Below are 14879 nucleotides of genomic sequence, written 5' to 3'. Positions count from 1 at the left end.
GTTAACTAAGAATTGTGTTATTAAAATGTTAGAACAACTGTGAATTAGCTCGGCCTCGAATCTTTTTTTGCACTTAAAAAGTGTTTAATAAATTCAAGAGGCAGTAAATATTAGCGCAAAGCGCGAAAAAAAGCGTTTGGTTGGTTACAAATTTGAGTCCATACGTCGTCCTCATGGGCGCCCCCACGGGGGCAAGGGCTCCCCTCCTGGAATTTCAAAATTCGATTATTATTAGTATTATAACAAATTTAGTAGTTTTTGTAGGGTTTGCGTGCCAATTTTATTAGGTCGCCATATTTGGCATGCGTGCCGCGTGTTGGAAACCCCTGGTCTGAAGGTTCGCTTTTGCTGGACGTTATTTGGCTGTTTCTGATTTTATGAAGTCTTGCAATCATCATTATATGACGTCATACCGTCACTGTTTTAGGACGTCATTATTTAATAACGTCAGACGGAAAAGAGGGGAATTCCATGAATGAAAATTCAGGACCCACCTTTTTGAATTTGTGGATACGCCCCTGAAACCCTGGAAATTTTTCTGCGGGCGCCTCTGGTCGTCATCCATGCTATACTAATGGAAAGTGTAACAAAACTACTTTTGACGAAACTCGATAACCTTAATAGTTAATCTAGTAGGCCCTATAGTGTTTGTTAACCTTAATAAGTACTTGGTGGAGCGATCGCGATTTTTTGGGGGGTATACCGGCATTTCTTTTAAATTTCTTGCAAGTTTTTATTACATTGCCGAAAAAAAATGTTTAAAATTATATGTCGAATAGTTTTGAGTAGGCCTACGGTACGTTTTCCTTTTGTCCGCGACGCACTTGGCGGTCTTCCACGCTGCAGCGGTAAGTAACATTACTTTCCGATTTAGGTTAAATAGGACAACATTTAATTAGAAAAGTAATGTTGCCTGAGTCAGGTTAACTCGTAACACAAAGTTTTCCCTCTAAATTAAATCCAGATGTATTTGTCAGTTTTAAATTAAATCTGATAGAACAGTGATGGCCAACAGTCCAACATGTCTATCGCGCTCGAACGGTAGATCGCCAAATCTAACCTGGTCGATAGCGAATATGTGTCGAAATTTTCAAAAATTCCGTTTTTCATTCAATATTCTTGTGAATAGAACGAAAAACAGTCAATAAACTTTAATTAACTTAAGCAATACAAGTAGCCTAGCGTAGTGGAGTTATAGTGAGTTTAGGTCAACAGACTAACTGTTTGAATCTCAATTTTATCATACCGGCTACCTTCTTATCGTCATGTTGAAAAATACTGGTTACGTCGTTACAATAACAGTCGCATACAAGTGAAATATTAAAATGGCCAATTGTCATGTTTGGTGACTCAGTGAGTATGGTAAAGCATATTATAACGTAACAAATTAAACTTCATATTTTCTAAATCTACAGGTCTAACTGACTTTTACTATTAAACAAACCTTTAACTTGTGGATCCGCGACTTAATATGCATAAACTTTCGTCTCGTGCTTGATCTTGTCTGGCTTTATGGCAGAATAAGCTTCAGTTTGATATTAATTTTTAACGTGTTTTTTTCTACGCGCGAAATTTGTAAGCCCTAGACATAAATTCGCTGAATTCGTTTTAACTTGATTGAAGTTAATTGTTTTATAACGTGATTTTTTGGGGGGTTGTTGTTGTAACACGGAGGGCGATTAAAGGATCTGTCGAGCAAGGGAAACACTAGGTTAAATTGTAAAACCAAAATAGCAGGAGGCCATAAAGCAAGTAATAAAAAAGTTAGTTAGCTGAAAAGCACAAAACGCATCTTTTTCAAAACATCATTTAATTTAAGAAATTGTTATTAGAATAGAAGTACGGGCTTTTAGACTGAAATTATTATTTCAAAACGGGCTAATAATCACCAATAAACAATATTGAATTTGCGTGCAAAGTAAAAAAAATATATTTGTAATAACAAGATTATAATATAGGCAATACGCATAGTTTTGGGTCAAGACTCAAGACCTCGTGAAAAATAAATGTATTTTTACCTGTAAGCTTTTCCGGCAAAACTGGGTCGCTGTTCATAAATAATTATTTACGGAAAGGATGTTCCATACGGTTCGCGTTTTCTTCCACCACTGCTTACTACTTTAAATAACCCTATTAACATCCGCATCTCAAGCAAATCAAAATGAGGGGTAAAGTTATTTTAAATAGAATAACTAGTATTGGTACTTGTATATTATGATTAACTTATTTGCGCGCAAAACAAACTAGATAAAAGTCGACTTATTTTTTTGATATGGTAATATTTAAGAATGCATTAATCGTAACTAGATTCTTGGGATTTATTTGTCTGGATTAGACCACCTAATGATCGGTTTTTTAATTAAACGTTATTTAGCAGGCTTCAGTAATATTAGTTATACAGGAATGTCACAATATAATATGTAATAGTAAGGGACCACAGCTTATGGATACTTACATTTTGTTTAACGTCGCAAAATGTCACGATTTTTTACTTTGCATTGTCGGGATAACGCAGTAGTACAAGCATTTTTAAACTGGTTAACCAAGGCAGCACCGAGCATTTCCTATAATAAGTGATACTTTCAGGTTATAATTTGGTCTTTAAAATATACACTTTTAACCAGAAACATAACTTGTTTCAAGTTGAGATTTATCTGCTCGTATAGATTATAACCGGCAACCGTAAAACTAACTCAATTTAAATCTCCTTTATTAGGATTATTCTGTACATGCTAATTTCTGGAAAGTCAAACACAACACAAGCCGACTAATTAAAAATGCATTGGAAACAAATTACGAAGACCGTGCGCAAAGCAGGTGGGTATAGCGCGTAATTAATCAGTCATGTCAAAATAATCAATTTTCGGTTCAAGTGACGGATTTCGATCCACCACTGGACGTTGACCAGCAGTCGGTTTTGACTTGGCGCTTTGTGTTGTAGGCTGTGAGCATTCTGCATCAGACAGCAACAAAGCATCAAACCGCGAGGCAATCGTAAGAGGCATTTTTGAGGTGCGAACGGCTGGCGGCCGGTAAGGCGCTGTACTGCTGGACTCATCTGACGTTGACGGCGGCTTTCTCATCTGCAGCGAGGCGCGCTTCACATCGGTCTGGCGATGATAGGAACTTTTTACAGCCGCAGAGCCGTCCGACTTGTACGACACAAACTTCATCGAGCTAAGAAGACGACTGAAAGATAAAGATTACAACTAACTTCTGTGATGATGTGCATTTGATCGCGGAGTTTTTATTTATGCTTTTCGACGAAACCACAAATTAGTTTCAAGGCAATTCCTAAATGCGTTCCCGTTTATGTAGTTTCGTGTGGTAATGTGGTTTAGTGATTTTCAGCACTAGGTGAATTGGTGAGAAGATACTTGCTAATACGATAAAAGGCGTTACTGTTTGCTTCGTGTCTTTCATAAAGTTTCCATAAAATGATTAAATCGCTATCGTTGGAGAGATTTACTATTAAACGATTTGTCTCTCCTAAATGTCAAACAATTTTGTCGCATGATCGCATCAAAATAATCCTGATTTACCCTTTGTTGGTGCTTTGTTTTATTCCGGCGAATATTTTTTCCGACTTATCCAGTTCCAGAATGGCGTCACTGAGCAATGGCGAAGGCGCCTTACTTATGCCCCTAGTGGCGGTAACGACGACGTTCCGATTTGGTTCCTCATCATTACTCTCCGAACTGCAGTGAAAGGCTTCAGCCAGCTCGTGAATGGCCTACGAAAAGAGCGAGACGTGAACAAAATATAAACGCATTTAGAAGGCACTTTCTGCCCAAAAAAGAACAATTTATTCAATTAGCATTCATCTTGGTTCAATCAGGAATCAATAATTAAGGCGTGGCGAGGTTTAGGTGAAGGTGGAAATTTTCGGCCCTTTGCTATTTATGCTTACAGAAACAAGGGAAGAGAAATTAGAACACCCAAAATGTAGTCTTAACCAACAAACCAAAGCGGAATGTGTTTAACACTTTTTTACTGCGTAATACAAGAGTCATTTTAGAACATTTTAGGACCCCTGGCTCTAGTTTTCGAGATATTGCAAAATTATTTATTTTTCGATTTTTGCCTCTAAATATATAAACTTGGCCTCGTAAATTACATGTACATATTGTGAATTAAGCCCAGGAACAAACTCAGGGATAAAAATGCTTACAAGTTGATATGCGAACAAAAAGATGTTTATAGAAATTAACCTGTTGAAATCCAAACAAACAAATATTTATTAAATGTCTTTCGACCTAAAAGTAACCCCTCAAAATGCGATATGATGTATGTCTGAGTGCAAAATCCCTTTAAATGTTTTTTGATGCCTATCTGGGCACAATTACGCATAACTACACGGTGAATCAGACATATATTGAAATCTAATCCAAACTGTTCCCTTCCTTCCATTGTCTTGAGTCTTGGCGAAACCATTCGCCCTTCTCCCCACATCATAAAGATTTTCTTGGCATCAATATAACTGCTAAATAGGAAATACAATGTTATGCTCATTCCAGCTACAAGAGCGCTCGTAATAAAATATATTTAAAATGGTAGTTGTTTCGAAACAGGACACTCTTTGAAATTCGTTTGGAGCTATCGATGAATAAACGCCATTCATGTTATTGGGGGACACTTATCGCTGTGAGAAGGCCCTCTGTTGTTATTGGGGGACACTTATCGCTGTGAGAAGGCCCTCTATGATGTTACAGAATGCAGCATTAGTTTCTTTACTTCAGCGACTTCACAGTATTTAATCTATGTTACGGTGGAACATAATCTTGGTCTCAGGATCCAGAATGCCATGTTCACCGAGCAAATAAGGAAAAACTTAACATGGCCTAAACCTTCTTGCAGATACGACAAAGGCACTTGAATGACGAGTTAGCAAAAATGAAATGGCATTAACTGCGGGAAGTTGCACTGTCTGCTCCCTGGCGAACTCAATTTCAGGATAATACCACATATTGTGTTGATTCCTTCCGGATTTGTTCACCATTCAGAAGTAGGAATCGTTATGGTTATTCTGAGGCTTCGTTCACACAATAATAAGTCAAAACCTCGCTGTTTTTAAATAACCTTGAGCCCTGAAATAAAGGGTTTCAGTAGAACATTTACACACTTTGAGGAGACAAGAACCGGTTCTTAACTGATTTTGAAACTTCCTACAATACTGTAACAAATTTAGTTTTACTGTGTGTGTAGGGACAAGAATATCCCAGAACACCCTTTTCCATTCCATATCGGGCCACCTGCTCATTATATATCGGCATTATATATCGTTTTGTGGTAGGCCTACTCGGCATGATTTAACCTCTACGTTTTTTTGGCGTCAAACTCGCATCATTTTATACTTAGTTGAATAAGGGCAAAATGCCTTCTGATAAAAAAACTTAAAAATTATGATTTTAGCCTCAATGTTACAAACACTGATGGGCAGCTCGACTCGAAGACCGGACGGTCCTTTTCGTTATTTTGTTTTTCAATGTTTACATAGATTCACAAAATAAATTGAATGTGAATCTGACTGAAACGAAACAATTAACACAAGCTTTTAGATCGCTTACGTCAATACCAAATTCCTTCCTAGTGGGGGATTCCACCTGGTTGAGAACCACTGTTTTAAATAAGATTTGCATGTATTGTATATTGTGTGCAGTTGCGGCAGTTATCTGTGTTTCGTGCCTTTTTGCTGGACGAATGTTTTGGAAAAATAGCTATATTAACAGCTTGACAACAAACTGGGACATGTGTCGTTGCTTTAATTTTAGATAACTACTAAGTGTCATTACAATATATTTTTTATAAAAAAAATAAAAATATGTATGAACTTATTGTTTTTTATCCTTAACAATGTAATTCTACTACACCTGACGTTTATCACGTTTCATGCTTGGAAATGAATGTTTCTGCTTGCTTAAAGTCATCCATTCCACGTTCTCAATGAGATTGGAGAGTTCCCGTTCCACTGTTCGTACGAAAGCAGTATCGCTCCTATGGTGGAAAATATAACACAGAAATATTATTTCTACATAAAATAATATAATTAGAAGAAGGTTTTAAACAAAAAGCAGAGGCTTCACACTTCATAGTTTTTTTAGTTAATTAACTACCAAATCGTTGTCCTTGCAAGGAAGCAAGTCCTTGCAAGGTAGTTTTCGACAAAATTTTCGAGCTTTTAGTTTTCGAAGGTCATGCTGCAGTTCTACTTCTTCAAATGTTAGACAAAAGTCCACACCTACCTGGCCATGCCTTTTAAAAAGTCAGAGTACTCCTGGCTCGGCTGGGAACTCAAATTAGGGTCCTTTATGTCAAGGGCGGCGGCTAAGCGACGATTTCGCTCCGCAATGCTACATTCTGTGTTGCACTGGAGGGTTCTGAAACAGGAAGACATATTTGACGCTTAGCCATCAACGGCGTCATGTATCGCAGTACGATATATTAGGACAGTAAATTTTTTAAGGTATTTTAACGTTCGTTATAAAACTTGCAGAAAATTGATATACTACAATAATACAAAAAACAAAAAAATAGTACAAAAGCTGGCGGCTTCTAGGCAAAATCAGGCTTTTACAAATATCGATCCAATGCCAAATTATGTAGTTTCCAAGCAAAAAATAAATGAAATGGAAATGTATTTTTTTTCTTCTGGTTGAAACACCTTTAAATTGCCCGCAACAAATAAATTATGTCACGACAAACAAAATGAAGTACCTTGAACCAGCAGAGCCTGGTCTCAGAAATTTCTCGATATCGACACGATCGGCTGAGCTAGAACTCGAAAGTGCAGCGTTTCGGAGCGAATAGAATGACTCTATGCAAGTGGAGCACTCCACCTGTTCCTCTCGACGACCACACGGACACCTCAGGGTCACCTTCGGACAAGGCAAACAATTATAGTAAATAACAGTTGGGAGTTACTCTTGTGCAGATATATATAAAGTATTGAAGCTATGTTTCTATTTACACCGATGCTGTTCCACCCATATTGCGTTGTGTAATCATATTCATTCATTCAATTAGGATATAAATCCACTCGATAGAGCCATTGTGCTATTAATGAATTCCTGCAAAATGATAAAGACGTGGATTCCATTCTTTTTCAATAAAGACTAAATAAAAAACGCGTATTTGGTTAACAAAACAAAAAGCATTTATTCAGATAACCCGAGCACACTAAACCTGTTGTATGATACAAAATGTACGGGCCAGAAAACACAAGCAAAAAAAGACCTACAGGGGCAGTCTCAGTTGCTCAGAAATAGAAAAAATTAAAAACTTGCTTTTAAATTGTTGAAAACTAGCAGAACGGTAATCATTGCAGGACAAACCCTATTTTTTTTGTTGGGGGTAACATTATCTCTAAATAAATTTGGCTTGGTGTGTCCGCCGGTCGGTGGCGATATACGTTTCGCACATTGCTCGTCTCAAACGAGAGTCATCGTGTTAAAAATCTTAAAAATGGTCATCGCAATTTTTACTTTTAAACGGTTACGAGTTAAACCTGATAAATAACCTATTTATGATGACTCAATTACTTTGACAAAACCACCTTTAAAAATACCGCCCTGAAAAATACCCCGTGACAAAATATACAACAACTTAAACCCCATATAGTTTCGGTTTTGTCACATTACCATTAAACTCACCATTGATTTACACGGCGTTTGAGGACATGGCTTGCCAAGGTGACAGGAATTAGCGCACGGATGAATGCACTCGCTTCTCATTATACTGCATGGTTGAGCGCATACTTCCTCACTCTCCGTACATGTGCCTCTGTAAATTTAACATTTTTTTTCGTTTGTATTTTTCGTTAATAATTCAAACCTATACTTGTTGACGGATGTTTAAAGGTATACTTATCCCAACTTTTAGGTATACTTATCCGAAACTAATTTTTAGGACTTTTACAGACAAATGTTTGAAGTATTTAAAAACTGACATCCCAAGATTAAACATGAAGGTTTAAAGGGGCAAAAGTGGAGCTTACTTATGGCAGGTCTTGGCGCACTTGTGGCCGCAAGGTAAAACCTTATGACAAGGTGTTCCACAAGAGACGTTATCGATGTGGCACATGATGTTGCCTCTGATCACTTTCCCACAATTACATTTTTTCTTCACCAGTTCCACGCAGGGAGGACAGTTCTCCTCCGTGTGGCAAGTATGTCGAACTGCATGTTAAAAAATTGACAAAAAACCCTCGTAACGTTTAGCATGTTTGATCGTTTATGTTATTCCGCTGACTTTATTAGGATATTGTAATTAAATCAGCATTAATTACCAAAAAAGACATTTAAAAACATAACTAATAAAAGCATAACGAAAAAAAATGACAATATCCTTGACAAGTCCCAGAATTTGGAAGTGGACACGATGCAACAAAATGTACTAAACAATGTTAGAAATGCTTACTCGGGTGAGCACAGGGGTGCAATCTTGTGCATTCGTTGGAACACTCCGGTGCCTTTGTACCGCACGCAACAGGTGGGAAGATAACCTTGTCGCCACAGTAACACCTCAACTCGTCGAAGCTTACGTTGTAACAAGTGTGACATGGCCCTCTGTGGCAGAGATCCTCACACCGATGGATAGCGCATGAGAGTTTCCGGGCGCATAGCTGGTTGCAGGGGTGCTCATTTAGCTGAGAGAAGCAATTGCATATTTTACGTGTTAGAGTTAGACAATTCTGAGAAATGGATATCTTTCCAATTTCGACATCCTAATGATCTTTTGCAAATTCTTTGACCATTTTTGTTTGACATATCTGTTGTGATTAATTTCGTGACGCTATACTTTTTACAAACACTTCATAGAAAAAAAATAAGCATTTCACAGTTTAACCACAAAACTATTTAGTTTCCCAGCAGATTTCACAAAAAACAGACGAAGTACCTCGCGTTTTACGCGAATTGGGTTACACTAAAATGCACTGCTGAATAACCTTCCTAAAAAAATGTTTAAAGACTGTTAAACAAAACTAAAACAGAATAACTAGACGGGTTAGCGGTTGTTGTATATTTGCCAGGGGCAGTTCCGCTAAACGCATTTTGGGGGCAATCGCAAAATTTTGGGCACAAAAAAATAACAAAAAGATTTTTTTTCTTAAATTCGATCTCCTCGCTCCTGGAGCTCATATGATTAATATTTTGCAATTATTATAAAATATAATACCTTTTTTTTCACCAAAGTGTCGAAAAAATACCCAAATCAGTTTTATTTGAGCAACGTACGGACAAAAAAGTGCCCAAATTAGTTTAAGCCGAACTAAGCACGGCCAAAAAAGTTCCTAAATTAGTTTAACTGGAGCTAAGTATGGACAAAAAAATGTCCAAATTAGTTTTATTGAAGCAACGTACGGGCAACAATTAAGTGCCCAAATTAGTTTTATCTAAGCTACGTAGGACCAAAAAGTGCCTAAATTAGTTTTACCCGACATACGTACGGACAAATATAAATGGCCATCAGTTTTATCTAAGATACGTACGGAAAAACGTACTCAAATTAGTTATATCCGAGCTACGTACAGACAAAAAAGTGCCTAAATTAGTTTTATACGAAGTACATAGGGACACAAAACTGCCCAAATTGGTTTTATCCAAGCTACGTATGGACAAAAAAGTGCCAAAATTCGTTTTATTTTAGCTACGTTCCACCAAAATTCAGTTTACTTTAACTACGTGTGGACAAAAGAAAACTTTTCCAAAATTTTTTTTCACGCTGCGTAAAAAAGGCAATGTTGTGTCCTACAATCCTACATGGATCGACTGAATGACCAGCCTGAATTTCTGTCAAGTAAAAGTATAAATTTCGCACTGTTAGAACCGCTGCAAGAGGCGCGATAATTGCAATTAACATACGTCTTTCTCACATTATTTTTATACAGAAATATAACTTACAATACAGCAAGTAAGGCCACACTTGTGTCTTCCGCACTTGCGTTTTTTGTTGCATCTGCGATCGCACACGTATGTTTCCATGCCAATGAACTCTTTACAAGAAACTTCCTTTTCTGATCTTCCACATCTAATTGAAAATAAACGATAGGGGTAAAGAGAACAACTATAACAATTTTTTTTTAATTTTTTTTTTTTTTAAATAGATGTTATACAGTATAAGGAAATCGACAAACTTTATATACATTTCGATAAAATCAAACTGAATTTTTTGCGTTTTACAAAATTAAAACATTTTAAAGGGTATTTAATAACTTACCTGCATTTGATTTCTGATTCCTTATTTAAACAAGGGGGGCATTCCCCTATGTGACACGTCAATTTACAGGTGTGTACCTCGTCGCCTCCGCACTGCAAGGGCTTACCACAAATCTGAATAAAAGAATTGAGAAATATACATTACTGCCAACAAAATTTAATAAGGCAGTTTTGTCTTGAAACTGTTTTAATATCAATTATTACAAAATTAAACCTGACAAACATATAGTAAAAGAGGTCAAAGCTATGGTCTCAGATTCAGACCTTTACTTAACACAAAGCCCTTATTTCAAGATGTTTTTGACTAATAATTATCTACCTTTCCGCAAGTTGGTATTGGGTCTGAACAGCTGGTTCTTTCAACTGGCAACCCATCTTCATCCTTCATATCGGAAAGTTTCACCTGTGTACAAGGACAGAACTTCACCGCCGAAGGCATCAAAGGACAAGGCTTACAAGATCCAGAATGGCAGTTATTCTTACAACGGTGTTTTCCACATGACAATAACCTAGAATCAATAAATTGTAATTTATGGTTAGTTTGAGAAGTAAAAATGATTCAAAATAAAAAAAATATATATAATAAGTAGAATATTTATTTTGTTTTCGTTTATTGCAAATGACAACAGTAGTTAGGGTAAGATTGTGCTGCAACTGGGATGAACAATTTGTTTAATTAAAAGTGTATTAAATTACTTGTATTCAAGCGAAAAAAATAAAGAAGGCGAAACAGGTGTGAACGTGGACGAGAAAATTGACTTCCTTTTCCAGCGAGTAGGGTGAAAGTATTCTATATTGTTGAAATCAAATTACTAATTGTTTTACAATTTTTATGATTTAAGAAGATTAAATAACAAAACAAAAAAGACCTGGGCGAACTTGGCGCACCAAGATTTGTGTTGAGTCTTATCTCCGAAAATTGTACCACTAAGATGCTGAAATTTTATATAATCCTTGTAATCCAGCAAACACACTTTTAGCGAAAAACACAAATATTAATTTTTTTATGAATATTAACATTAACACCTAATTGTCGAGCTTTCTCGCTGAGTTTTTCGTGATATAACTACAGGGCATGCCCTTCAAAAAAGCTTGAAGTTAATATTAATCGGTCTATGCTTCAATATACGATCAAAAATTAGTAACTGCTCAAGTTCGACATATGGCCTTTTGATTTCAATCCCCAAAAGAATATCTAATATTCACGTTAAAGATCTAAAATTTTCACACACACCTTGTGTTGGCTTTAGCAATCAAACGCCTTTTTAGAAAAAAGTTTAATATTCCTGTTTAGAAACACACAATAAGACCTAAAAAACACCTAAAGCAGAAAAATCTATAAAAACATAATGTTAAGACCAACGACATAATAAAGCCAAATACGCCGTCGTATCGACGACGGAATAAAAACCTAATCTTCTGAATAAGAAACAAAATTGTCGGAGTAAGTCCTAAATTCATCAGAATAAGGCCTAAATGGCCTGAAAATGTAAGGAGACAATAGGGAGTTCGGGGGCCATGGGTCTGGCATTGGCCGTTTTGGTGTCGACGTTTGGGCGTCCTAGTTTAAATGGCACCATTAGGGCGCCGCTGTTTTGGCACCGATTTTTTGGCCGGTTTTTAGGGACTTTTTTTCCGATTTAGACGGTACTACGACTATTAGGTATTAGTCCCATTTTAATCTTATTCCGAACTTTGTTTTATTCCGACGTTGTTGTTATTCCTTTTTCGGTCTTACGTCCGGCGTCTGATAACGGCTTGAGTCTACGATGGCTTTCGGTGTATTGTTTTTGTTACATATGATTTATGACTTAATTTTGCTTTCTGCGTAAATTACCTAGTAGTTTTAGGCTAACAAAAAAAAACGAAGTTAGCAAACCATATAAATGTGTAAATTCGGCTAACTTCTATTAGGCAATAGAAAACATCTGGGCTCAAAAAACAGGAATTCATAAAATTGTTAAATCTGGTTTGTATGAACACAATTTATGAAATATAATAAATAAAGAATAATTATTTGTGGAAACAAATGGTCTCTGTGAGAATTTCTCACCCGTTTTTACCAAACGCAAGCAACAAAAATGACTAGTTCATTAGGAAGTTTACAGTAAAAAAGATAACATAAAGAGCGTTGTTCGTTAAAGGAAGGGGATAGGACAATAAAGAGGCATTTTCCAAAATGTGTTAAAGAATCCCATTTTTTGGAATGAGAATGTTAAATACAATATGTAATGCAAAATATGCGATTCGGCGTTTTTTAGGGAATTGGCCTTTTGCAATTTAACTTTTTTTAAAAGTCTGTTTAAACAAACTAATCATCCTGAAATTTTGTTTAAAAACAAATAACCAGAGTTAGCGGGACAAAATACAAATTTTCACTTATAAATGCTCCCAAAAACTTAAGTTGAGATGCAATTGTGTAACGAACTTGCTTAAAGGGTAGTTTTGTTATTTGCAGCTCATATATAAAATGTACTTCAGTGTTATTGTATGGTGACCAGATTTAAATCTTTCATAAAAAAAGTTTTGACGGAATCTGTGTTACACCCATTGACTACATTCTGAAAGATGGGCCAAAAATCAATAATCTTATTAATTTATCGTTTGCTCCCTTTATCATTTTATTTTTGCCTGTCATTTTTTGCTTAACAGCAAACCACACATGGGGTATTCAATATAAAATCATCAAACCCTTTTAACCAACCTTTTTTGGAAACCCCCTCAAACCAAAAAATATAAAAATGCTACAGTAAAATGGTGAAAAAATAATAATGGTATGATTTGTATTGTTTCTATTCGTATCTAAGCTTGTTTCAACACTTGCAGCTGATATTTTAACCATGTCAAAAGATCAAAACGAACCACATGAGTTAGAAAAGATTCTAAAACAACTTTATTAAAAAACATAATACTGAAGTTAAGCCAAAAACGGCATCATCAGTTTTGCTGCAAGCTGCGCACACAAAAGAAAATACAAATTTGGTTTCTGAACCCTAACCGAACCAAGTGGTCAAAAATATAAATAAACTGGCTTCTCAACTGATGTGAACCCGTTTAAATTTTTTTGGCAAGCTTATTTTTTGAGCTGTATTCTTCACAAAATAACACGGGTGTTCACAAAAAAAAAAAAAAAAAAAAAAAAAAAATTGTGATGATTTAATATGGAATACCCAACTGGACAACCAGAACAATTAATTTAGAAAATACTGTCAGTAATTTTTTTTCATGATGTCACTGCTTGCAAAGAAAATATTATGTGTTTATCAAGAGACCTGTCACAGATTTCTGGGCAGCTGTAGCAACCACCAGACAGGTTTGCCGAAGCATTTGACTCATCAGATCCACAAAGCACATCCCTTTTCTGTTTGCCACAAAAGCACTCTAAACAGGTAAAATCAAAATATTTTGAATTAGTAGAAAAATTTGACTTAAAAACGGCGTGCAGCCTTGTGACATACTATTTTGCTCTATTATTTATAAACACTTACATAATGGCGATTAATTAATTATTATTACATAATATAGACCAGGCGTCATCAAACTACAGCCTGTAGAGTCAATTAATCCTGTTTTAGGTGAATTAAAACGAAAAGAATAAAAGAGGCATATTTCCTTAAATGAAGGTTTTAAGTAGAGTTCAAATGTTGTTGAATGTATTTTAAAACTAAATTTTAACAAATTTTCAAACAGTACAACACTTTATTAAGGGATCATTCGAATTAAGACAAACTGATGATGCCATTTATAGGCGAAATGCATATTTGTATTAAAGTTTTAGACCTTGCTGACTGATTTTTGTTCGGAGCGGTGCGCTTCTCAAGCTTTTAGTTATCTTGGCCATAATGAAAAAAATTTGGTGAACCCTGATATACATGCTAGACAACATACACAGTGCATGTAAAATATATTCATAGCTATATATACTATACATATTAGAAAAGTTTCAACTCTACACTCATGAGAAAGAAAATAATTGGATAATTCATCAGTAGGAGGGTATTATCTCTTGGGTTATATTAAAAATAAATAATGTAACAAAATATCAAACTTTTGTTAAATTTACAATTTACAAAATTTGTTTCTAATGAATCCTTTTTTATAGTGAAACCAAGTAACTCCAATTTGGGTGTTTAATAATCAAATTCTGTTGTTGTTGCTTTTAAATAGTACAATCTCAAAAAAGCTGCTTCACATATCCATGAGTGCCACGATTGAAAAGTTTTTTCAAGCCAATTTTTCTACATTTGGATATAAATATAAAACTACCCCTTTCCACAGGCCCAGTAGATATTTGTTTCATAATAAACTTTACAAAGCTGCCCATTATATTTTTAACTCCCAATTCCAGTTAGAGACCCAGGCAGCTATGAAATTTAGCCAGTAGCGATTATCCGAACCAAGGCTGGCATATTAATAAACACAATATCTCAAGTTACATTGTTAGAGACAGAAAGCTTTTAAATATCTGCATAAAAATGTTGTACTGATGTACTGCACCCACACTTGCTTTATTAAACATGTTGTACACAGCCGCATGGGCGCAGGTTGTGCACCCCTGAAATAGTACCAGGGCTGTGGAGTCATTTAAAAACAACTTGAGTCCGACTCCAGCCAAAAAATAAATCTGAGTCCAGGTGAGAGAAAGTTCGGGGGTATAAATTCATT

General features: G+C 35.7%; 1 protein-coding gene across 2 annotated transcripts in view; it reads right to left on the bottom strand.

Moving 5' to 3' along the window:
- Nucleotides 1-2763: 2763 nt before the first annotated feature.
- The window catches only part of LOC146145091 (transcriptional repressor NF-X1-like), a 36272-nt gene continuing 24156 nt past the window's right edge, over nucleotides 2764-14879 (bottom strand). For both annotated transcript variants that reach the window (XM_083390365.1, XM_083390366.1), the window contains exons 13-24: nucleotides 13487-13595; nucleotides 10534-10723; nucleotides 10216-10328; nucleotides 9900-10026; nucleotides 8416-8644; nucleotides 7994-8174; nucleotides 7650-7779; nucleotides 6715-6875; nucleotides 6243-6377; nucleotides 5871-5994; nucleotides 3543-3733; nucleotides 2764-3189 (exon numbers count right to left, since the gene is read on the bottom strand). In XM_083390365.1, the coding sequence (XP_083246491.1) occupies nucleotides 2835-3189; nucleotides 3543-3733; nucleotides 5871-5994; nucleotides 6243-6377; nucleotides 6715-6875; nucleotides 7650-7779; nucleotides 7994-8174; nucleotides 8416-8644; nucleotides 9900-10026; nucleotides 10216-10328; nucleotides 10534-10723; nucleotides 13487-13595 (2045 nt within the window). In that variant the 3' untranslated portion in view covers nucleotides 2764-2834. The remainder of the gene's footprint in view (nucleotides 3190-3542; nucleotides 3734-5870; nucleotides 5995-6242; nucleotides 6378-6714; nucleotides 6876-7649; nucleotides 7780-7993; nucleotides 8175-8415; nucleotides 8645-9899; nucleotides 10027-10215; nucleotides 10329-10533; nucleotides 10724-13486; nucleotides 13596-14879) is intronic.

This window comes from Ascidiella aspersa, chromosome 5, assembly GCF_963924565.1.
Source record: "Ascidiella aspersa chromosome 5, kaAscAspe10.2, whole genome shotgun sequence".
In the NCBI taxonomy this organism is placed as follows: Eukaryota; Metazoa; Chordata; class Ascidiacea; order Phlebobranchia; family Ascidiidae; genus Ascidiella; species Ascidiella aspersa.
Note: the sequence above shows the minus strand (reverse complement) of the source record. Positions and strands in the feature narration are given on the sequence as shown.